The sequence below is a fragment of the Zootoca vivipara genome, chromosome 8 (assembly GCF_965207765.1).
Source record: "Zootoca vivipara chromosome 8, rZooViv2.hap1.1, whole genome shotgun sequence".
NCBI lineage: Eukaryota > Metazoa > Chordata > Lepidosauria > Squamata > Lacertidae > Zootoca > Zootoca vivipara.
Window position 1 is genome coordinate 43,268,786 of NC_142591.1, and position 18,342 is coordinate 43,287,127.

Genomic DNA, 18,342 nt, shown 5'->3' on the forward strand with positions numbered 1-18,342 from the left:
ATCAGTCGAATAAAGTGGAACTTCCTTCCAAATGAATTAGCATGGTAGAAAACATAGCATTGTGTATTTGAGTGATCATGGAGAATATATTTTTGAAATGTGTTGGCCCATTAAACCTTTGAGACTCTTTACTTTTCTACCACTTAATGGTCGGTCTGTCTGTCTGTCTGTTTCTCTCTCTCTATTTCTTTTGAAGCCAGTTTTGTGGTCTATACACAATCCTGCTACTGCTTATGTGCAGAAGAGCTCTCTCCACATGTCTTTGTATTGATCTGGCGTTCCCTTGTGCTTGCCTCTTAGCCTTCTTCGAGAAGAGTGGGTTTGTCTTGTGCCAACTGTCACACTACGACCACCACCCTCTGGCGCAGGAATGCAGAAGGAGAGCCCGTATGCAATGCCTGTGGCCTGTACATGAAACTTCATGGGGTGAGCAGCTACTTCATATTATCAGGAGCTATTTCAGTCCTTGCTTGATGCATGCTTAAAGGCCACTCCATCCAGCACACCATTCCTGAGATGGAACATGCATTTCGTTTCACAGGAGACCTAAGTCCAACTCTGCTAGGCAGGTGAAAGGGGTTTGGGGTGGGGAGAGCTTCTCTTATCCCTCCCAATTTATTTATTTTTATTTTGCATGTATGCAATTGTACTTAGCTATTAAATGATAGGGGATGTCAATAGAGAAATCCCATGTCACCACGTCTTGTCACAGCCCATCATTTAATGTTCCAGTAAAGAATAATTTAAACAGAAAACAGAAGTCACTGATTGCTGCTACTAACAGGTCTTCGGTATTATTTATTGGTTTAGTAGTTGGTAAATTTATGAACTGCTTAATCGAAGAGTGGTTTCAGTAGTGTACAGATATAATTGTAGATGAAGCACAACCAAAAATCCACAGAACAATTAGAAAAAACGAATATACAGTACATAAAACAATCATTACGGTAGAACAAAGTTAACATCAGTTACACATTTAAAACAAATATAGCCAATGAAATTATGTGTTGGGATAGGTTTGCCAAAACAAAAAAAAGTTTTTATTAGGCATCTAAAGCAAGATAGCGAGGATGCCTGCCTATTGTCGAGTCAGGAATTCCAAAGCACAGGTTCTGCCGCATTAAAATATCAACTTCTTTGCAAATGTGGAACAGACATTACGTGGCACTTGTAAAAGTGCAAAATCTATTTCAGAGAAAGGGAACAGTCTTGACTTTGAAGGAATAATTCGCTCCAGTGGTTCCCAATGGGTGGTCTGCCTGCCCTAGTGGGTCTGCATAACCCACTCAGGGTGTCTGTGGCACCATTCACATACCAAAAACTACGATAAAGATATCAAAGTTTTTAAAAGTAGGGGGTCCATTGGTTCAGCTTTTGAAAAACAGGGGCTCCGCAGTACTTAGCAAATTGAGAACCACTGGTTTACTCCACATGTAAAACATTCTAGCCACATAGAAGTTCTTAAGAGTGCAGACAATTGGGAGAAATGACCTCAAGTTTGGGGGGAAAGGCTTTTGATAAGAAAGGCTGCAAGTTTGATGGGAAAGGCCCAACTCTTGAGTAGATGGATGAGAAAAGGTTGGACTGTGTCTAGCCCTGTTCCCAACACAGCCGCCCAAAAGGAGACTACCATTCTACCATCTTCTTGAGGATGCTGAATATGGATAAGGTTTATAGGCCTAAAAGATCCCACACACATATGTACAATGCAGCTCTATATCTGCACAGAACACAATGTCCATTGCAGAATCAAGTGTCACTGTTTGCCAGCCAGATTAAAGAATAATAATCATAACCATATCCTATGGCTGCTCCTCTGTGTACATATGGGGTGTCGAACTGGAGAAAGGAAAATAGTGAAATTTTACATGAATAGTGGTTACATAATGAATTAAACATGTCCTAATGCCATTATTTTCACTGTAATGTTGCTTATAGTAGCATGTCTCTAATGTATCCAAAGAGAAAACAAATTTCAGATTTTTTTAAATTTTGGGGGTATTGCATTTTTAGGTGCCCCGACCCCTTGCTATGAAGAAAGAGGGAATTCAAACCAGGAAACGAAAACCAAAGAACTTGGCTAAGACAAAGTCATGCTCGGGTAAATATAATCAAAGAGTTTGTGGAGGGACAGAGATTTGGCCATTTGGAGAACGCAGAGTTCTAACCTGGGTGCTACCGTTGCAGGTAATAATAGCAATAATGCCGTTCCTATGACTCCAACTTCCACGTCTTCTACGAACTCAGATGACTGCCGAAAAAATGCTTCCCCTAGCACACAAACCACAGCCTCAGGGGTAAGTGACAAAATAGTATCCATGCTTGCAAGCGAGTAGATTTCTGTGGCGCACGTTATCTCCATTTTTATCTTATCTAGTAGAACAGTAATCTAAATAAACTTTTCAGTTAGGGAGCTGATACTGGATGGGGAATATCTGAGGAAATTACCTATCAACGCAAACACAATGTAAAACTAAAGTACTTCACAAACATCTTTATTAAGTTACAAGGTTTATCTCTTATTTATACTGTGCTGTATCCTATCTTATATTGTACAATATATTGTACAATAGGCGTTGGCCCTGATCCAGGCTGGGGTGATCCATGGGCTAAAACAAGTTTCCGCTTCATAAAAGCTGTATATTCTGAAATCCTTCATGATCAGCAGTCCTAGCAGGGAGTTGGGTCAGATACACAGATACAGTATTGGCAGAAATCACAGTACTGAAGCTCTACTTGTAGTCCATCTCCCCACTCATGGGTCCAGTCTAGGAAATGCTGCCTTTTCTGATGGTGATGTATTTGATAGGGAGGTAAATGAGCGGAAGATAGGTACTTTTACTTCCAATGTACATTTTATTTCAGCATTGAGTACTGCAAATACCTTGTTGATAAGGTTAATTAAGTGAATATAATCCACCTTTGTGAGATAATGATGGAGAGCCGTTAACGCTCAACTCACTTTATACAAGTGTATGTCAGGGCTATCAAGCATTTAAATTAAAATTGGGTGCTTGGTTGAACATCTTCCTTTTTCACTGAGTAATTAGGGTGTAATTCTATGCAAGCTACTTGGAAGTAAGTCCTGCTCAAATCAGTGGGGGTTACTTCTGAGTAGACCACGTACCAACTCAATTTTACGTTTTGATACAGTTGCATATTGCTGACATCTCAATATGTATGGCTCTTTGAAACATTGCTCCAGTTTGCCTGTCATGATAAGCCATAGTGAACGGTAAAAATATAGGCTCTCTGAAGAACAGTTTAGCTAGCTGATGATTTAAGCAATTTCCAATAGGAGGCTGTGTAGTACCTATCACTGGACCAGACCCAAAAGGGAGCTGAGGCACAAACAGCCGTTTCCTATGGAAAATGAGAAATATTTTTTTAGCAGTGCCACTCGCTTTACCCTTCCATTTTCTCCATAGACTTAAAAAAAAACCCAACAAAGTTTGTTTATAAAGCTCTCCAACCTCCTTTATCTGTACTGGCTGTGCAAAAGGCAAAAAGAACTCTGTAATCCCAGCAGAAGAATGCAAATAATGTCAAGACTCAGTTGAATGCACAGCTGAACTCCGAGCCCTGCTTTACAGCGATTCAGAGCCTCAAACTTCAAAATGCAATTGCACCCCCCAAAACTACACGCATCCAACTGCAAAAATGCCCAACATTTTGGGCAAATTTGCAAATAAGTCTACCTCTCTGTTGGGACATTTCTCCATTGGCTTTGATTTTCCTTCAGAAAACACAGTTGCAATTGACCATTCTGCAGAACATCAAAACTCTTTCCCCTCTCAGCTTTTTCCTGCTCATGGGCAGGAGGAGAACCCAAGGAGCCAGATGAAATCCAGCTGTGGGCCATATCCGGCCTGGGGGTTCATCACCCTTGATCTAGGAAAAAAGGGCACATTTCCTAAGTACAAAGTATTGCTGTTTCTGTGCTGGAATTTGGGCTCTATCCCCATAACAGAAGCGCGACTCTGAGAGGAGCTGTTGGGCAGTGTGCATTAGATTTATATCCATTGCACATTCAGCTGTACTGTATATGTATTCCAGCCATGTCCGTTACTTGGAAATAGCTTCATTCTGGCTTCCTTTTAGTTAAATAAGCTCCATAGCTATTTGTCTTATGATCCTTGGTTTCAGTGTCTCTTGTTCTCTGACCCAATTCCTTTTATTTGCTTCACTGCTCAAATATGCAGTTACATTGTGAAAGAGAAAACATGTCCTCCTGCAACTGTTATTATGGATGGATGGACATTTACTGCACTTCTACAGTGCTGCTAGCTTGGCCTTGAACTGGTTGGCCTTCTAGTTATGCTTCTGAAAAGCCAATGTGACAAGCCAATGTGTGCTAACTTGGACTTATGTTGCACCGAGTTCCAATGAGTTTACTCCTAAGCACATTTACTAGGAGGCAAGCCCATCTGATCCCCATACCTGACTTGGTTAGAGGCTTTTGGTCCTTTATTCAGCACGGGAATACTAGTGTCCAACTGGTATTTGCTGGAGAAAACATGTGATGTACAGAGGAGAGGTGCATATTTCCAAACATATACCGTACTAGGGAGACATGGATATTCACAACATTTGAGTATGTGGTCACCGCATGTTCCTGAGGACTAGATTATGTCCTTCATATTTATCACACCAAACACCAACCAAACATAGGTAGTGCATCAAGCAGGTTGCTTTGTTTGGGCATTCCCAGCATCAACAGAGGTTTGGATTTGATGACCTTTTAAGTCCCTTCCAGCTCTTTAATTCCAGGGCTGCGTGCACACCATACAATTGACTTTCCCCAGGAATCCTAAGAACTGTACTTTGTTAGCTATTGGCAATTGCGGTTCTGTGGGGTGGGAGGGTAAACTACAGCTCCTGGGATTCTTTTGGGGAAGCCATGGGCGTTAAATGTGTTTTAAATGTATGCGGAGCATGCCGTCAAAAGTGCAAAGCATGCTATTTTTCAACATTCAGGGCAAGCTTGTGGTTTGCAATACACCAACAACATAACAAATGCATCCACCAGCAGTTCAGGCCCCCTAGAGAGACTTAACATTGCCAAACTACACAAAATACAACCACACTGAAACACATTTGTGGAGTTGTGAAACACTTGCTGGGGCATAGCTGTCAAGTTTTCCCTTTTCTCGCGAGGAAGCCTATTCAGCATAAGGGAATTTCCCTTTAAAAAAAGGGAGAGCTTGACAGCTATGTGCTGGGGATTGTGGTGGTGGTGGTGGTGGTGGTGGTGGTGGTGGTGGTGGAGCTGTCAAGGTCATGGAAAATAATGGAAAGAAGGAATTATCCTTGATGCTGGTGAATGGCTTTAAGTGCACAATGGTGTGTGTGTGTGTGTGTGTTGGTAGTGGTAGATGAAGATAAGAATAGTGACCAGGACGAACAGCATGATGAGAAATGTTTGTCAGAGCAGTAAGAAACACAGCTGTACGATTGTTTGTTTTGTTTGTTTGTTTCCGGGACTAAAGCCATTGCTACCTGCTTTGATTTCTGCAGAAAACACACAGAAGTGGGATGGCAAGAGATGTGTGGGCACAACTTTAAACATCCAGATGCACCTGTCTGGAAAATCTGTTTTGTCTAGATTTTCCAGATACATGTACACATTTTTTAAAGGCTCATGTACATATGACTATTGCTTTTGCACTTTTTACACATCTGCTTCAAGAAACCCTACTGTATGTAGCACTAGGATTTTCCACAGCAATCATTAACCAGTAGCATTGACCTAACCCCCCAGTATTTGCTAATGCAAATCATGTGAAGATGAGATGATGCAGTCCTACCTATCGTGCCCCTGATTGGACTATAGAAATGGAAGGGACCCTTTCCATAGAAATGTGTGCATGCTTGAATTATTGCTTTCCCAGGGCTCACAGGTCACACCCATAAATGGCTTTCTATAGTGACTGATTCATATTGCCTCATGGTAAGGCTGTTTTGTGATTGTAGATGTTGGCCACACATGGAGGATGGAGTTAGTTACACATCCTGGGCTTGCTCCACCTCTTATGTCTGTGCACCTGGCCAGATCTGTTCCTTTGACTTCCATACGTTCAACTAAGTTCTGAATGGGGGACTTGCTGAAGGAGCCTTGGGCGACCAGGGCTGCTCATTGTAGGGAAAAGTCTATGTGAGTACCACTGGCTCTTCCTTTGAATCTTTACTGAATTTGTGGAGGTCAGAAGGTGAGAGCTGGGTTCGTGCACTGGTGTTGGCAGGAAGCAAGGCTGCACTTCACTCCGCACACCTGAGCCATGCACACTGAGGCGGTGGGGACGGGAGACACTCAACTAGTGCTCCTGTCTCTCATCCCAATATCCTTCACAGGATGGAAGTAGGGATAGATAAGAAGGGTGTCACGTTAAAAATGCTGCAGATGATAACCCACCACGAAGCCACAATACTAGTACTTCACTCACGATCCTCCAAATACACTTGCTAGTTAAGTGATTGCAGTAATATTTCATTTCTGCAACTTTCCATACTTCTTATCTCTGGCAGCATAGAAAATTCCAAATTGGCACAAAAGAATATGAAGACTTTTTAGAAGACTTTTTCAGTTCACAAAAAGGGAATTAATCAATTAGAGAAAACACATTCCTTTGCTTGTGCAGAAATGATTCATTCGTCTTTTCTAGACAACGGTGCCAAATAATTCCAAGCAATGTAGAGATTCTTGGGTTTGCATGTTGCAACCACCTTCTTCAAACCCCAGTGGATATTTTCTATGAGGTTCAGTATAGAATGCTTAGAATGATCACTAGCATGTACTGTATTTTTCCATTTACTATAAGACTAATCCCCCCCCAAAAAAAATAATGTCCAAAATTTGGGGGCTTCTTATAGATGAAAAAATACGGTACTTTCCCTACCATTTTTCCCACACATTCTATATTTATCTTCCACAAAAAGATGTGTCTCCTGTAATAATGCCACATCAGCTTTTAAGTTTTTTTAAAAATAAAGTTTATTGAGCACCTGTTTCCTTTGCTAGAAGAACCTAAGCTCTTAACACACCATGTAACAAATTTTAAAGTCATAATAAATCTATTAAAGTACTGTAAGTATAATATATCTGTCATCTATAAGTATAGGACACATTACTGTTCTCCATCTCAAAATCTTCTAATGCCCAGGCATAAAATACAACTACTAAAATCCATATTACTCATAAATGAAAAGGCAATATATTGGTAACTACGTTAGTAGAAAACATTCCAAGCATTGATAGTACAATGCTAGGAACTACAATATCCTTATAATATAGATATCTATAAAAGAAATCCATACCAGGCAAACATATTAAGCATATAATTTGTGTAGACTGACACATCACATCTGTAAAAACTTGAATAAAGGTCATTCCCCCCTCAAAAAAAAAGGTAGAGGGGGGGTATAAAGAAGAGTAAAAAAACAGTGCATATTGGAAGAGGGAAAAGGGGAAATGAATCTTAAAAAAATAAAGTCACTATAATTTCCATATTAGATAGCGTATCTCACGTGCCTCCAGCTCTCTTCTCCCATTTATATTCATACCACAAAAAATAGAACACATCTGAACCTAGTAATGCATTTAAAATATGAATATTGATAAACCCATGTATTATCATGTATATAGAATAATATGGGACTGTGCCTCTGCTTGTTCCCCATTTGTTTTCAAGAAAACAAACCCGTGTTAAGGGACTCAACTACAATGGCAAAGAAAAAACGCTTTATATGCGTTGTTTATGCATTCTAACACTGTGACACCAGATGGTGCTGTGGAGTTCTGTTTTCGCTTACCTGATTTCTCATACAAAGTTTACAACACGTTTAACTGAAACGCTTCTTTGATGTGTCTTTGAGAAGAAATAGGGGCACAACACAGAAGCGAATACCAAAAGGTTAACACAACAGATCCTTTCCAAACTCCCTTCTTGCTGTACTTAAACTTTGTTTTGAACCACCGTCATTGTCAATCCCTGCTCCCTAACCTGGTGCCCTCTAGATGTTTTGAACTACAACTTACTTGCAGCAGCCATGGGAGATGTAGTCTACAGAGCGCCAGGCTGGGGAAGGCCACACCAGGTGCATAATTCATTAGAGCAGCCTGCCTGTCCTTCCCCACTCCCATTTCTTATCTCTTGTCCCAAGGCCAGCTTCTGGAATTCACACTGATACTGTGTTTTGAATACCCACTGCCAGTTGTCATGTAGCCCAGCCAGCCCCATTTTCTGTCACGCACAACCACACTCTGAGCTGTGTGCACTGTGCCAGTGATAAAACCACTCACATGTTTTCCTTGGGCCTAAAATAGGGTTTGATGTTGAATTGTGCTTTTAAAAAAAGCAGAAGGAAGGAGGCTCGAGGCTCATGCAGTATGGTTATAAGACAATTTTGGAACACCTTGCTAGAATACATTATTGTGAAAAGAAAATCAAAAAGATTGGGATGGCTGCAGCTTTTTAGGGATTCTTTTGTGAATAACAACAAGTTGTTGTTGTTGCTGTTGTTATGCTCATTGGAGCATCTGACTGAACATTTTGTTTGCTTGTCTGTTTAGTTAATTAACTACATTCACATTAACAATAGGACAGAAATAAATACAATTTAAGGCCCTTACAGATAACTGGTATAAAATTCACCACTTAAACAGGCTTTTTGAGAGTAAACCTATTCAATAGGTGCCGTAAAGACAGGAAAGATTGTGTCTGTCTGACCTATAATGGGACGGGAGAAGGAGGGGGATTCTGAAGATTAGGTGCCGCCACATTAGAAGTCTGATTCCTACATCATAGGGAACAGACTTCCTGATGAAATGGTATCTACAGGGCACCTTCTCTTGCAGAGTACTGTGCTTGACTGTGTACATAAGGTACACCAGTGCTGAAGGAATTGCACTGCCTGCCTATTCACTACCAAGCCAAGTTTAAGGATTTGTTGTCTACTGATAAGACCCCATATGGCTTAGGACCAGGCTATCTAAGAGATAGCCTTTATAGAACATCCCATTAACTGAGATTGTCCTCATCGGCCCCAGCTAGTCACACTGCTCCTAGTAGAGTTATATCTAATGGCGGCTTGAAGACCTTGTCTGTGGTGCCCCCCCCCCAACTGTGAAATTACCTGCCTTTAGAAATACTCCACACATATATTCACAAATATTCACACATATATCCTTAATGCCAGCTTTACTGACCATTCTGAATTATCTTTTTTGCCTGGTTCGCACATCATGCTAAGCTAAACTATTGCTTAGCCGAAGAAACCTTGGTTCCAGCCCATAGTTAGTGAGGAGGGGGCATAACCACGAGCCCCATTTCAGACAATACTTTGGTTTAGTTCACCACATCATGTCAATAAAAAATACCAGGAATACTTATGCAGTCCTGCTAAGCTATAGTTTGGGTTTAGTGTGATGTTCAAACCAGGGCTTACTGCTATTTTATTGTACTGGTGTTATTTTGTTAACACCTGGTTATTGATAAATAATTCTGAATAAACCAATGGCTAGATGCTGTTTCAGGAGCAGCAAAAAATGAGGCATGGAATCAAGAGTTCCCTACACAGAGGGAGTGAGTCCGTTCTCAGAGAACTGGTGTTATTAGCAACTGAAAGTTTTCATTGGCCTATAATAAACTGATTTATCTGGCCTGGCCTGTAGAGGAACAGCTTCGTGAGCCATTTCTGACTGAAAGGTGATGTGTGAATGTAATGTATCCAGTGCTTTTTTCCTGGGGGGGGGGCAGGGGTACGCATACCCCTAAACATTTTGTGAATCTTACGTTTGGACTCATTGAGGGTCAGTATTTCAATATGAGTAGGAAAATGAGAGTACCCCCAAACATTTTTCAAAGAAAAAAAAAGCACTGAACTTATCTACAAGCATTTGTTGTTGTTCTCGAAATGTGAGTCACGTGCTGTGCATATACCTGAGTACCAGTTCGCAGAGAGGAAAGGGAAGAGGACTCCTCCTTTCTTGTGGGTGCAGGGCTGGGAGATTAGGGACACCATTTCCATAAATAAATAAATAAATAAAATGTTTTGAAAGATGCATTTCTAAATTCAGCGTATGGCTCCTGAACTCCCTGGACCTTGCACATCTGCAGGAATATCACCAGAAGGGAAATTGGAGTTCCTGGGTACTTCAATCTGATTGAAAAACGATCTTCCCACTTGAAACATAAGATATTAAACCAATTTTGTTCCTTTCCCCATAATGATGCACCAAACAGAAGCGGCTCTCCAACCCTCTTGATAATTTTGAGATAAAACCCAGGACACTACTTATTTCACCTTTGAAAACTGCTTACTTTGCACACAGGTCCAGAGTGTGCAGTCTGGAAACATTTTGCTTTTGTGTAAAACCTAATGAATTAGGAAGCAGCAATGGGGGGGTGGATGGGCTTTGGGGCCTTACGTGTGCAGATCTAACCCAAAGACACTGAACTGATTCACTTCATGCATGTTTCACGCCACTCCTTCAAACTGAATGATGTTCTCATCACTTCTCAGCCTAATGGGTGGACGGGTAGTAATTCCTGTGATTGTGTCAGCAGTCACCCAGCCTGGGCAGGCAGATTTGCTTTTCCTTGATAAATATGTGCTGCTTTTTACAGCTTTTGATCCCTCCTTGCTTTCCTTCTTCTGCAGGCAGTTTCTTCCGTGATGTCCGGCCGGGGAGAGAATGCCAGCAGTCCCGAGACTAGCACACTCAAATATTCCGGCCAGGAAGGGCTGTATTCAGGCGTCAGCTTGACCTCCACTGCAGAAGTCACGGCCTCTGTGAGACAGGATTCCTCCTGGTGTGCCTTGGCTCTAGCATGAAGTGGTGATGAGTCAGTGGTGCTGGATCCATGCACTGGGCATCAGCCAGCCAGCGACACTTGTGGTTTTTGTTTTTTTGTTTTGTTTTGTTTTGTTTTGTCCCAAGAAGCCGTGACTATGATGACAAGGCCATTCCTTGCCAGTCATTTTTGTGCCTTGATTCTAACGTGTGTGCGCGCGGGAAGGGGGGTGGTTTTTTTTTCTTCTCATGGTCTCATTGCCCAGGTCCTCAGCTATGCAAGACAACCAAGGGAGTCCAAACCACTTCTCTTAGCTCAACGAGGAGTGCCCATCTGCACTGTTGCTACATCTTCACCACAACCACCAGTGCCACCTTGTGTATTTGTGGGTTGTGTATTTTTTCCCCCATTCCCACTCTACCAACATCCAAGATCGGATTGGTGTTGATATTGTTGTAAGACAAAATAGGCAAAGCTTGCATTATAGAGCAACACAGAAGAGCTAAGCAACAAGTGAGCATATATTGAACTTGAGAGTTCGATGCAATCTCCTCTTGCATGTCAGTGTTTCAGCTAGTGCCTTCCACTCACGACATGCCCCCATATCTGAGTAGCTTTTCTGAAGCAGACTTCCAATACAGCCTAACGAAGGAAAGAAACACATTTTTGTAAAAAAAAAAAAAACCTTCTCCCATTAGAACTGGCTATTGAGAACTTTTGTTTAAAATATTTTCGTTGTTGTTTTTAACATATACTGTGATGGAGGAGGCAGAGCGTCTATGTTGTGGCTGAACTGTTTGTAGTCAGTCAGAATTTGTAAACAGGGTAGCATTCAGATTTTTCCCCCTCCCCCTTCCATATATACAATAATTTTGTTTTTTTATATTAAAAAAGTGCAATTTGTCTTGCAGCAATCAGTGTTAAATCATCAGCATAAGATTTAACAACAGTTTTTTATATGAATGAATGGAATGAATGTAAACATTTTAACTTAATGGTACGTAAATAATTTAAAAGAAAAAAGTTAACTAAGCATCCTTTTGTTGCAAGTTTTTTTTTTTTACTGTAACAGAAAACATTCTCCTGTGTTTCTGATTTATAAAGTACAAGTTTCAAGAACAAACGTTTTCTCAGGAAAAGAAATTGACCCTACCTGTCTATCTGGACATGAGCTTTTATATACACAGTCATCCCCAGTATCTTGCCACGGAATAAAGTATGTGCTAGAAGAATTATCAGTTGCAGTGAAACTTTACTACCTAATGGATAAAGTATGTAAATACTCCAACAAAATATTTAGGCATCTTTAAAGTACTGGATGCAATCTGTATAATGTACCTGACCCATAGCTAGGTTGGTTTACATTTTTTAAAAAAGGGATGTCATGTGAAAAGTTTTCACCAGAGGTTTAAAAATAAAAGGTTATGTGTTTTTCTCTCTTTGTACAATGTGATTTCTCTTACGTGTATTATACAATAGAGAGGTGTACTCAAGGAACAGCTACATACAAGTTTGGAAAGGAATCAAAAGAATATTCTTATTTCCAATCATTCATGCACGCAAATAATGCTATCTCATCTCATTTATCCCTAGCCAGCAATGCCAATGTTAGCATGGTTTTTGAACCAGTATAAGCTATGCCAGAGGCTGCAAACCTGCGGCACTCCGCACATTGCTCCAATCATCAGTGACCAATGCATTTGCTGGGAATGATGAAAACTGGAAGGCCAAAAAGAGATCTGGAGGGCTACAGATTCCCGCAGAATCATAGAATTGTAGAGCTGGAAAGGACCACAACTAGTCATCTAGTCCAACCCTCTATTTTGCAGGAATCTTTTGCCCAGTGTGAGCCTCAAACCCACAACCCTAAGAGTCTCATGCCCTATGCTCAGGGAGCCAGTCCATGACATCTACCACCTGAGATCATACTTTGGTTTTGTAGTGTGAAGGGCAGGTTTCACCTTTTGACCCAGTACCTGTTTTGTCAATTTCCCTTGCATGGATGTTTTTGGACCTGATGGTTTTGGACTCCCATCAGCTGCAACCAGTGTGACCAATGGCCAGCGATAATGGGAATTGCTGTCCAGCAGCATCTGCAGTGGCTGGTGGTTCCCCATTGCTCTCCGAAAGGATGCAAGGAAACCTGCTTATTCTAGACTGCAGTACTAAACCCCATTGAAAATAATGAAACTTGGGTAGGGTCACACATCCTTTTTCTCATTGACATGTTCAGTGAATTTAATATCCAGCCTATTGGCAGGACAAAAGTTTTCAGGGGCTTTTAAAAAGCTAATAATAATAATAATAATAAATTATTTTTATTTATACCCTGCCCTTCCTGGTTCAGAAACCGGGCTCAGGGCAGCTAACAACAAATTGAAAACAATTATGATACAACATAAAAACAGCATAAAATACAGTATAAAAGCAGGAATAACAATAAAATTCAAAGTTCAAAAATCAATTTTGGGGAAAACCCATCCAATAAACATTAGTTGGTCACCAGGGCTAGCTGGCTAAATTAGTCCTACTTGGGCCAGCGAGAAGGCCAGGGGAGAGTTAGCTGTGGGGTCCAAGAGCGGGTAATCTTCATAAAAAGAGGGGGAGGGAAGAGAAGGGGAATAAAAGATCAGGCTGAATTTAAATTGAAGTCCAGGCGGAATGGCTCTGTCTTACAGGCTCTGCGGAAGGAGGTTAAATCTTGTAGGGCCTTAGTCTCAGGGGACAGAGCATTCTACCAGGTTGGAGCCATTACTGAAAAGGCCCTGGCCTGGTGGAGGATAGTCTGACTTCCTTAGGGCTTAGGACCTCTAAACTTTGGTTATTCATGAACCTTAAGGTCCTCTGTGGGGCATACCAGGAGAGGTGGTCCCATAAATATGAGGGCCCTAAGCCCTCTAACCTTTAGATTCACAGTATATTTATCTCTCCCCCCCCCCACCTTTCACTTTTTATAGCACATTTCTAATTATCATGATTTTACACATAATGTACAACATGGCACTTTTTATCCTGAAAGACAGACTAAAAGGCCAAAGTGGTAATAGAAATAACTTCACAATTAACCTGATCTTAAAGCTCATGATTTTGAAATTGTGGATTAGCTGTACTCAGGTTTTTTAAAAGACTCAACCAGCAGGCGGTGACTACTCAAACTTCCATTTTGGATTTCAAAATCAAGCACAAATAAAATGAAATGACTTCTGGTACTCCCATTGGTCACACAAGGGATCAATCAAAACGTTTGATAAGACACTAGCCATCCATTCATTACTTAAGACAGAAGTGCCATGTCTACAACCCCACATACTGGATGCAAGAAGGTAAGTTGCCTACCTGATGTGGTGATCTGTGGTGCATAGATTCCAGCCAAAAGGGTGAGCAATAATAGGGATTCTGGTGCTGTACATAAATGACCCTTCTTGACATGACTGCAAATATGTCTATCTGAAATGTCTTGCTTGCTTTTCAGCCTTAATGCCTATGTACGGTTGTGGGAGGAGGGGGATTTCCACAACTAAAATGTGTGCATGGTGAACTGGTTGTCATGTGCATAGGGTTGCCATGAGTACAAATTGCCTGAATGCCCATGATGAGAAAAATCAACACCCAGCTCGATGGTAGGTTATGTAGACAATGTGTTGAACTACCTACACAATCCAAGCAGGGAGAAAGTCTGCATGGATTGTCAGAATGCACCCAACCCCACTATTCATCTGTGTTAGCCTTTGGAATACAGTATGTCAAGGAAGGGGAAAATCTTTTGAGGGGAGGGGGAGCATTGCTCTCTACGCAAAATATACTGGTAGGTCTTTGTGTTTCTATTTCTTCAGTGTCCCCATGCATGGAAGCTGAATTCTGGGGCTGGAGTCTCAGTAAAGCAGTTGATGGACTCATTAATTTCCTTAACAGATGCACTTTTTGATCTGTATCAAAGGGCAAATATGTGTAATAACAGGGAGCAATGACATGACATGTAATAAAAAAGGGGCTGATGCAATTATGGAATATTTTCTCCTTGCCACTCTCTTTTGCTGACTCTGTGGAAAACAAGAATATTTCAAACATGTACTGTACTGTATACCATTGTCCTTAGCACCTCTGAAATGCTTTTGAGATGGAGTCCATTGACCTGTTAATTTGAGATTGTTAGTGATTTGTAGTCACCTAGTCTGTTCTTGGCAATTTACCATGTCAGATGACCTGTCAACATTGTACAGTATTAGCATGTGGACATTCCTTCTATGGAGTCAGGCCATTGGTCCAACTTGCCAACAAAGGTTCAGATGGCGACAAAGCTCCCTGCAGATGTCTCACACTAGGCATTGGGCTGGAACTGAGTGGCCACAGGAACCTTGAGGTGAGGAATCTGCACAGAATAGTGCCTCTCTCCCTGCTTTTAAAGTGTGGAGTGTTCAGGTGAAATCCCAAACTTGTCTTCTTTCTCTCAGGCATCTCAATATTTTTGCATGGCTCCTGAGTGTGTGGCACCAGCAAAATATAATGCAAATTTGCATATGGCAGAAAGAGACTGGAAAAAGCTAGTCCATTGTATGTGGCCTCCCCGCCCCCGTCTGAATCTTTCCTGCTTCCTAGCAAAACTGGGTTCATCCTCCCACTTCCATATTAGACAACTGTTCACCTCGAGCCATTTCTCTCTTACCTTTGCAATCATGTATCAGGCCACACAGGTTGGGTAGCCCATGTAGCCCTGTCTTAATATTTCTGTAATGACATTTCAAGCTGCAAAAGCCACTCTACCCTTAAACCATTTTAATCATTCATAAATACTGCAATTGCAACTCTGGTGTGGTTACTGCCAGCTGTTTGGAAGAAGCACACTCATATTTGGTTCTTAGTGATGACTGCCTAATTTTCCAGTGTGAGCAAGGTGGTCACAGCCAATTCTGTCTGCAGCACATAATGGTAAAGGTCCCAGGTGTGAGCACTGTCCGTGTACATGCATGTAAAATATGGGTTCATATGCATGTGTGTACAGACACACTAGCAGATCTAGTAACATGCTCAACAGAACCAGTTTCTTATGAAGATTGATGGTGTCTTTGCAAAAAGCTTGTTTTGTTATACATTTCAAAAGTATTACAGAGGCAAAAAGCAAAAGCGATAAGCCTTCAACGTGCTTTGGCTGAAACAGGGGTCGGGGGTGGACATCTGTCATGATTCTCTTTCCTCTTTTTCAACTTTTAGAAGCTGGGTTTATTTGTTTATTTTACATTTTTCATCCACATGCATGCGGTACTTTCTTTCTGGACAGTGTTGTCTTAACAGCCCTACCAAAACAGCATGAACATGAGTGGAAGCAATTTCTTGACATGCCACCTTTCTTCAATCTGTCAATGTATCAGTACAATGAACACTGCGGTCTCTCTTAGCTTCTAGGCTATGGTACCATTCAAGACAAAGATAACGAACGGGACATGATAATAAGAAGCAATGAGAATGGGTGGGGGTGGGGCCCAATCCCACTCCCATTGCTCTGTCCCAGCTTATGCCAACCTAGCAGTTCGAAAGCACACTAGTGCAAGTAGATAAATAGGTACTGCTGCAACGGGAAGGTAAATGGCATTTCTGTGAGCTCTGGCTTTTGTCACGGTGTACCATTCATAGCTGTCAACTTTCAGATTTGAAAATAAGGGATCAGCAGCCTCACCCATCCTGGGGACAGTCTACAGTATATCTAACAATCCAGGATAGCAAAAAAAGGGGAAGGCTGACAGCCGTGGCTTGGAATAAGGCAGTTTCTCACAAAAAAAGGAAGGGTTGACAGCTATTGTCCCATTGTGCCAGAAGCGGTTTAGTCATGCTGGCCACATGACCCAGAAAGTTGTCTGTGGACAAACGCCGGCTCCCTTGATCTGAAGTGAGATGAGCACCCCACCCCACAGTCACCTTTGACTGGACTTAACCATCCAGAGGTCCTTTACCTTTAACTATTAGATATGTGGCAGAAGATCAGTGAAATAAGCAGGTTTATTTTTAACATTTTGGTCAAATTAATTTTCTTCCAAATGAGTCAAGCGGATTACTATTTCAGATCTAGTTTCTTTTCTTTAATTGACGACATGCAGCAGTTTACAGGTGAATTCAGAGTAACCGCTTGCATGTCTCCCCAGCTCAATAGCTCAAAAAAACCTTGCTAGCAACCTCACAGGGATTACTGCAATCTTGAACAGATATGAACATGTTGGGTCACAAGTTCATTTCCATTGAACTGTAAGAATGAGAAAGAATTTGGTGGTGCCATTGATGTTTATATGAATTGGGTCAAAAATGTTTGCTAAAAGTAAATTTTATTTTTAGTGAGTTGGGAAAGGCAACTAGGAGTGCGTTGATCAAAACTGTAGATGGTCACCAAATGAAGAGGTATCAGGAATGTAAAGAATAATAAAAAAGTTATGAACAATGGACTTTTCCCAACAAAGTCATTGCATGAGTGACTTTGCAGAGGAGGTTCCTCTCTGTCTTCTCCTGCTTGCCCCCTGGACACCCTCCTCCCATCTACTGTACTTGCTCTACAGGTTCCCCCAACCCTCTGGAGCAGATTTGGAGTGGGGGGGCACATGGAGAAGAGAGGTTTTGTTGCCTGAACAGAAGTAATTTTTTTCATGCAATGATTGCTGGGATTCAACCTAATGAATTCATTATCTCAGAAAGTGGATGAAATAAGGGCAAAGTTATCTACATTTGGGAAGAAACCTGAATACAGTTTTTACTATTGACATTTCTAGGCTGTCCTTTATCCTAGCAGGCATGGCGAAACTTGGCCCTGTTTTGGGACTACAACTCCCATGATCCCTAGCTAACAGCACCAGCGGTCAGGGATGATGGGAATTGTAATCCCAAAACAGCTGGAGGGCCAAGTTTGGCCATGCCTGACCGATGGAATTCTAGGTTGGTGAACATACAAAGTTTGTCACTGGAATCTCTTCTATCACAGTTAGCTAGGAGGAGATGAGATGTGACTAGTTCTTATCAAGGTTTTTTTTTTTTTAGAAAATGGTGAGATATGCTAATAAGTCCTATCATGGGGTTACTGCTAGGTTTCAAGAAAGCGAATTCAAATCTGAAGTAACAGGAAAATCGTACCCTAAAAGAGCAACAAAACCCTCAGCAAATCTACTCACTCATTAGGTTGCAGCCAACATGATACAATTCAAATCAATAATATTCTCAGCTGATTTTTCAGCTGATTTTTCTCTTATCAGTCCTTCTGAAAATAATGCAAAGTAGTCTTTCTTAGTGTTGCTCTGAGATTACCTTCATAGCATAAGTGGTGTGATATAAGGACTTTAAAACAACAATCCTTACCTTTTCCACTTGCCCTCCACCCCCAAATGCAAACAAAACATAAATTCTGTTGGGAAGCAGTAGGGCAAAGGTCTCTGGAGCCGTGTTTATTGCACAATGTTGGCCCAATAAAAGTGTACTTTGCCCAGGATTGACCAAAGCGCAAGTCAGACCCACGCGCTACATTTAAAGTCCTCCTCCCTTTTATTAGGATTTCTGATTTATTGGCCTGATTTGGTAT

General features: G+C 41.3%; 1 protein-coding gene across 3 annotated transcripts in view; it reads left to right on the forward strand.

Moving 5' to 3' along the window:
* GATA6 (GATA binding protein 6) overlaps positions 1-12,228 on the forward strand; it is a 35,294-nt gene extending 23,066 nt beyond the window's left edge. For all 3 annotated transcript variants that reach the window (XM_035125182.3, XM_035125180.3, XM_035125181.3), the window contains exons 4-7: positions 301-426; positions 2,014-2,101; positions 2,188-2,297; positions 10,660-12,228. In XM_035125182.3, the coding sequence (XP_034981073.1) occupies positions 301-426; positions 2,014-2,101; positions 2,188-2,297; positions 10,660-10,833 (498 nt within the window). In that variant the 3' untranslated portion in view covers positions 10,834-12,228. The remainder of the gene's footprint in view (positions 1-300; positions 427-2,013; positions 2,102-2,187; positions 2,298-10,659) is intronic.
* Positions 12,229-18,342: the final 6,114 nt, after the last annotated feature.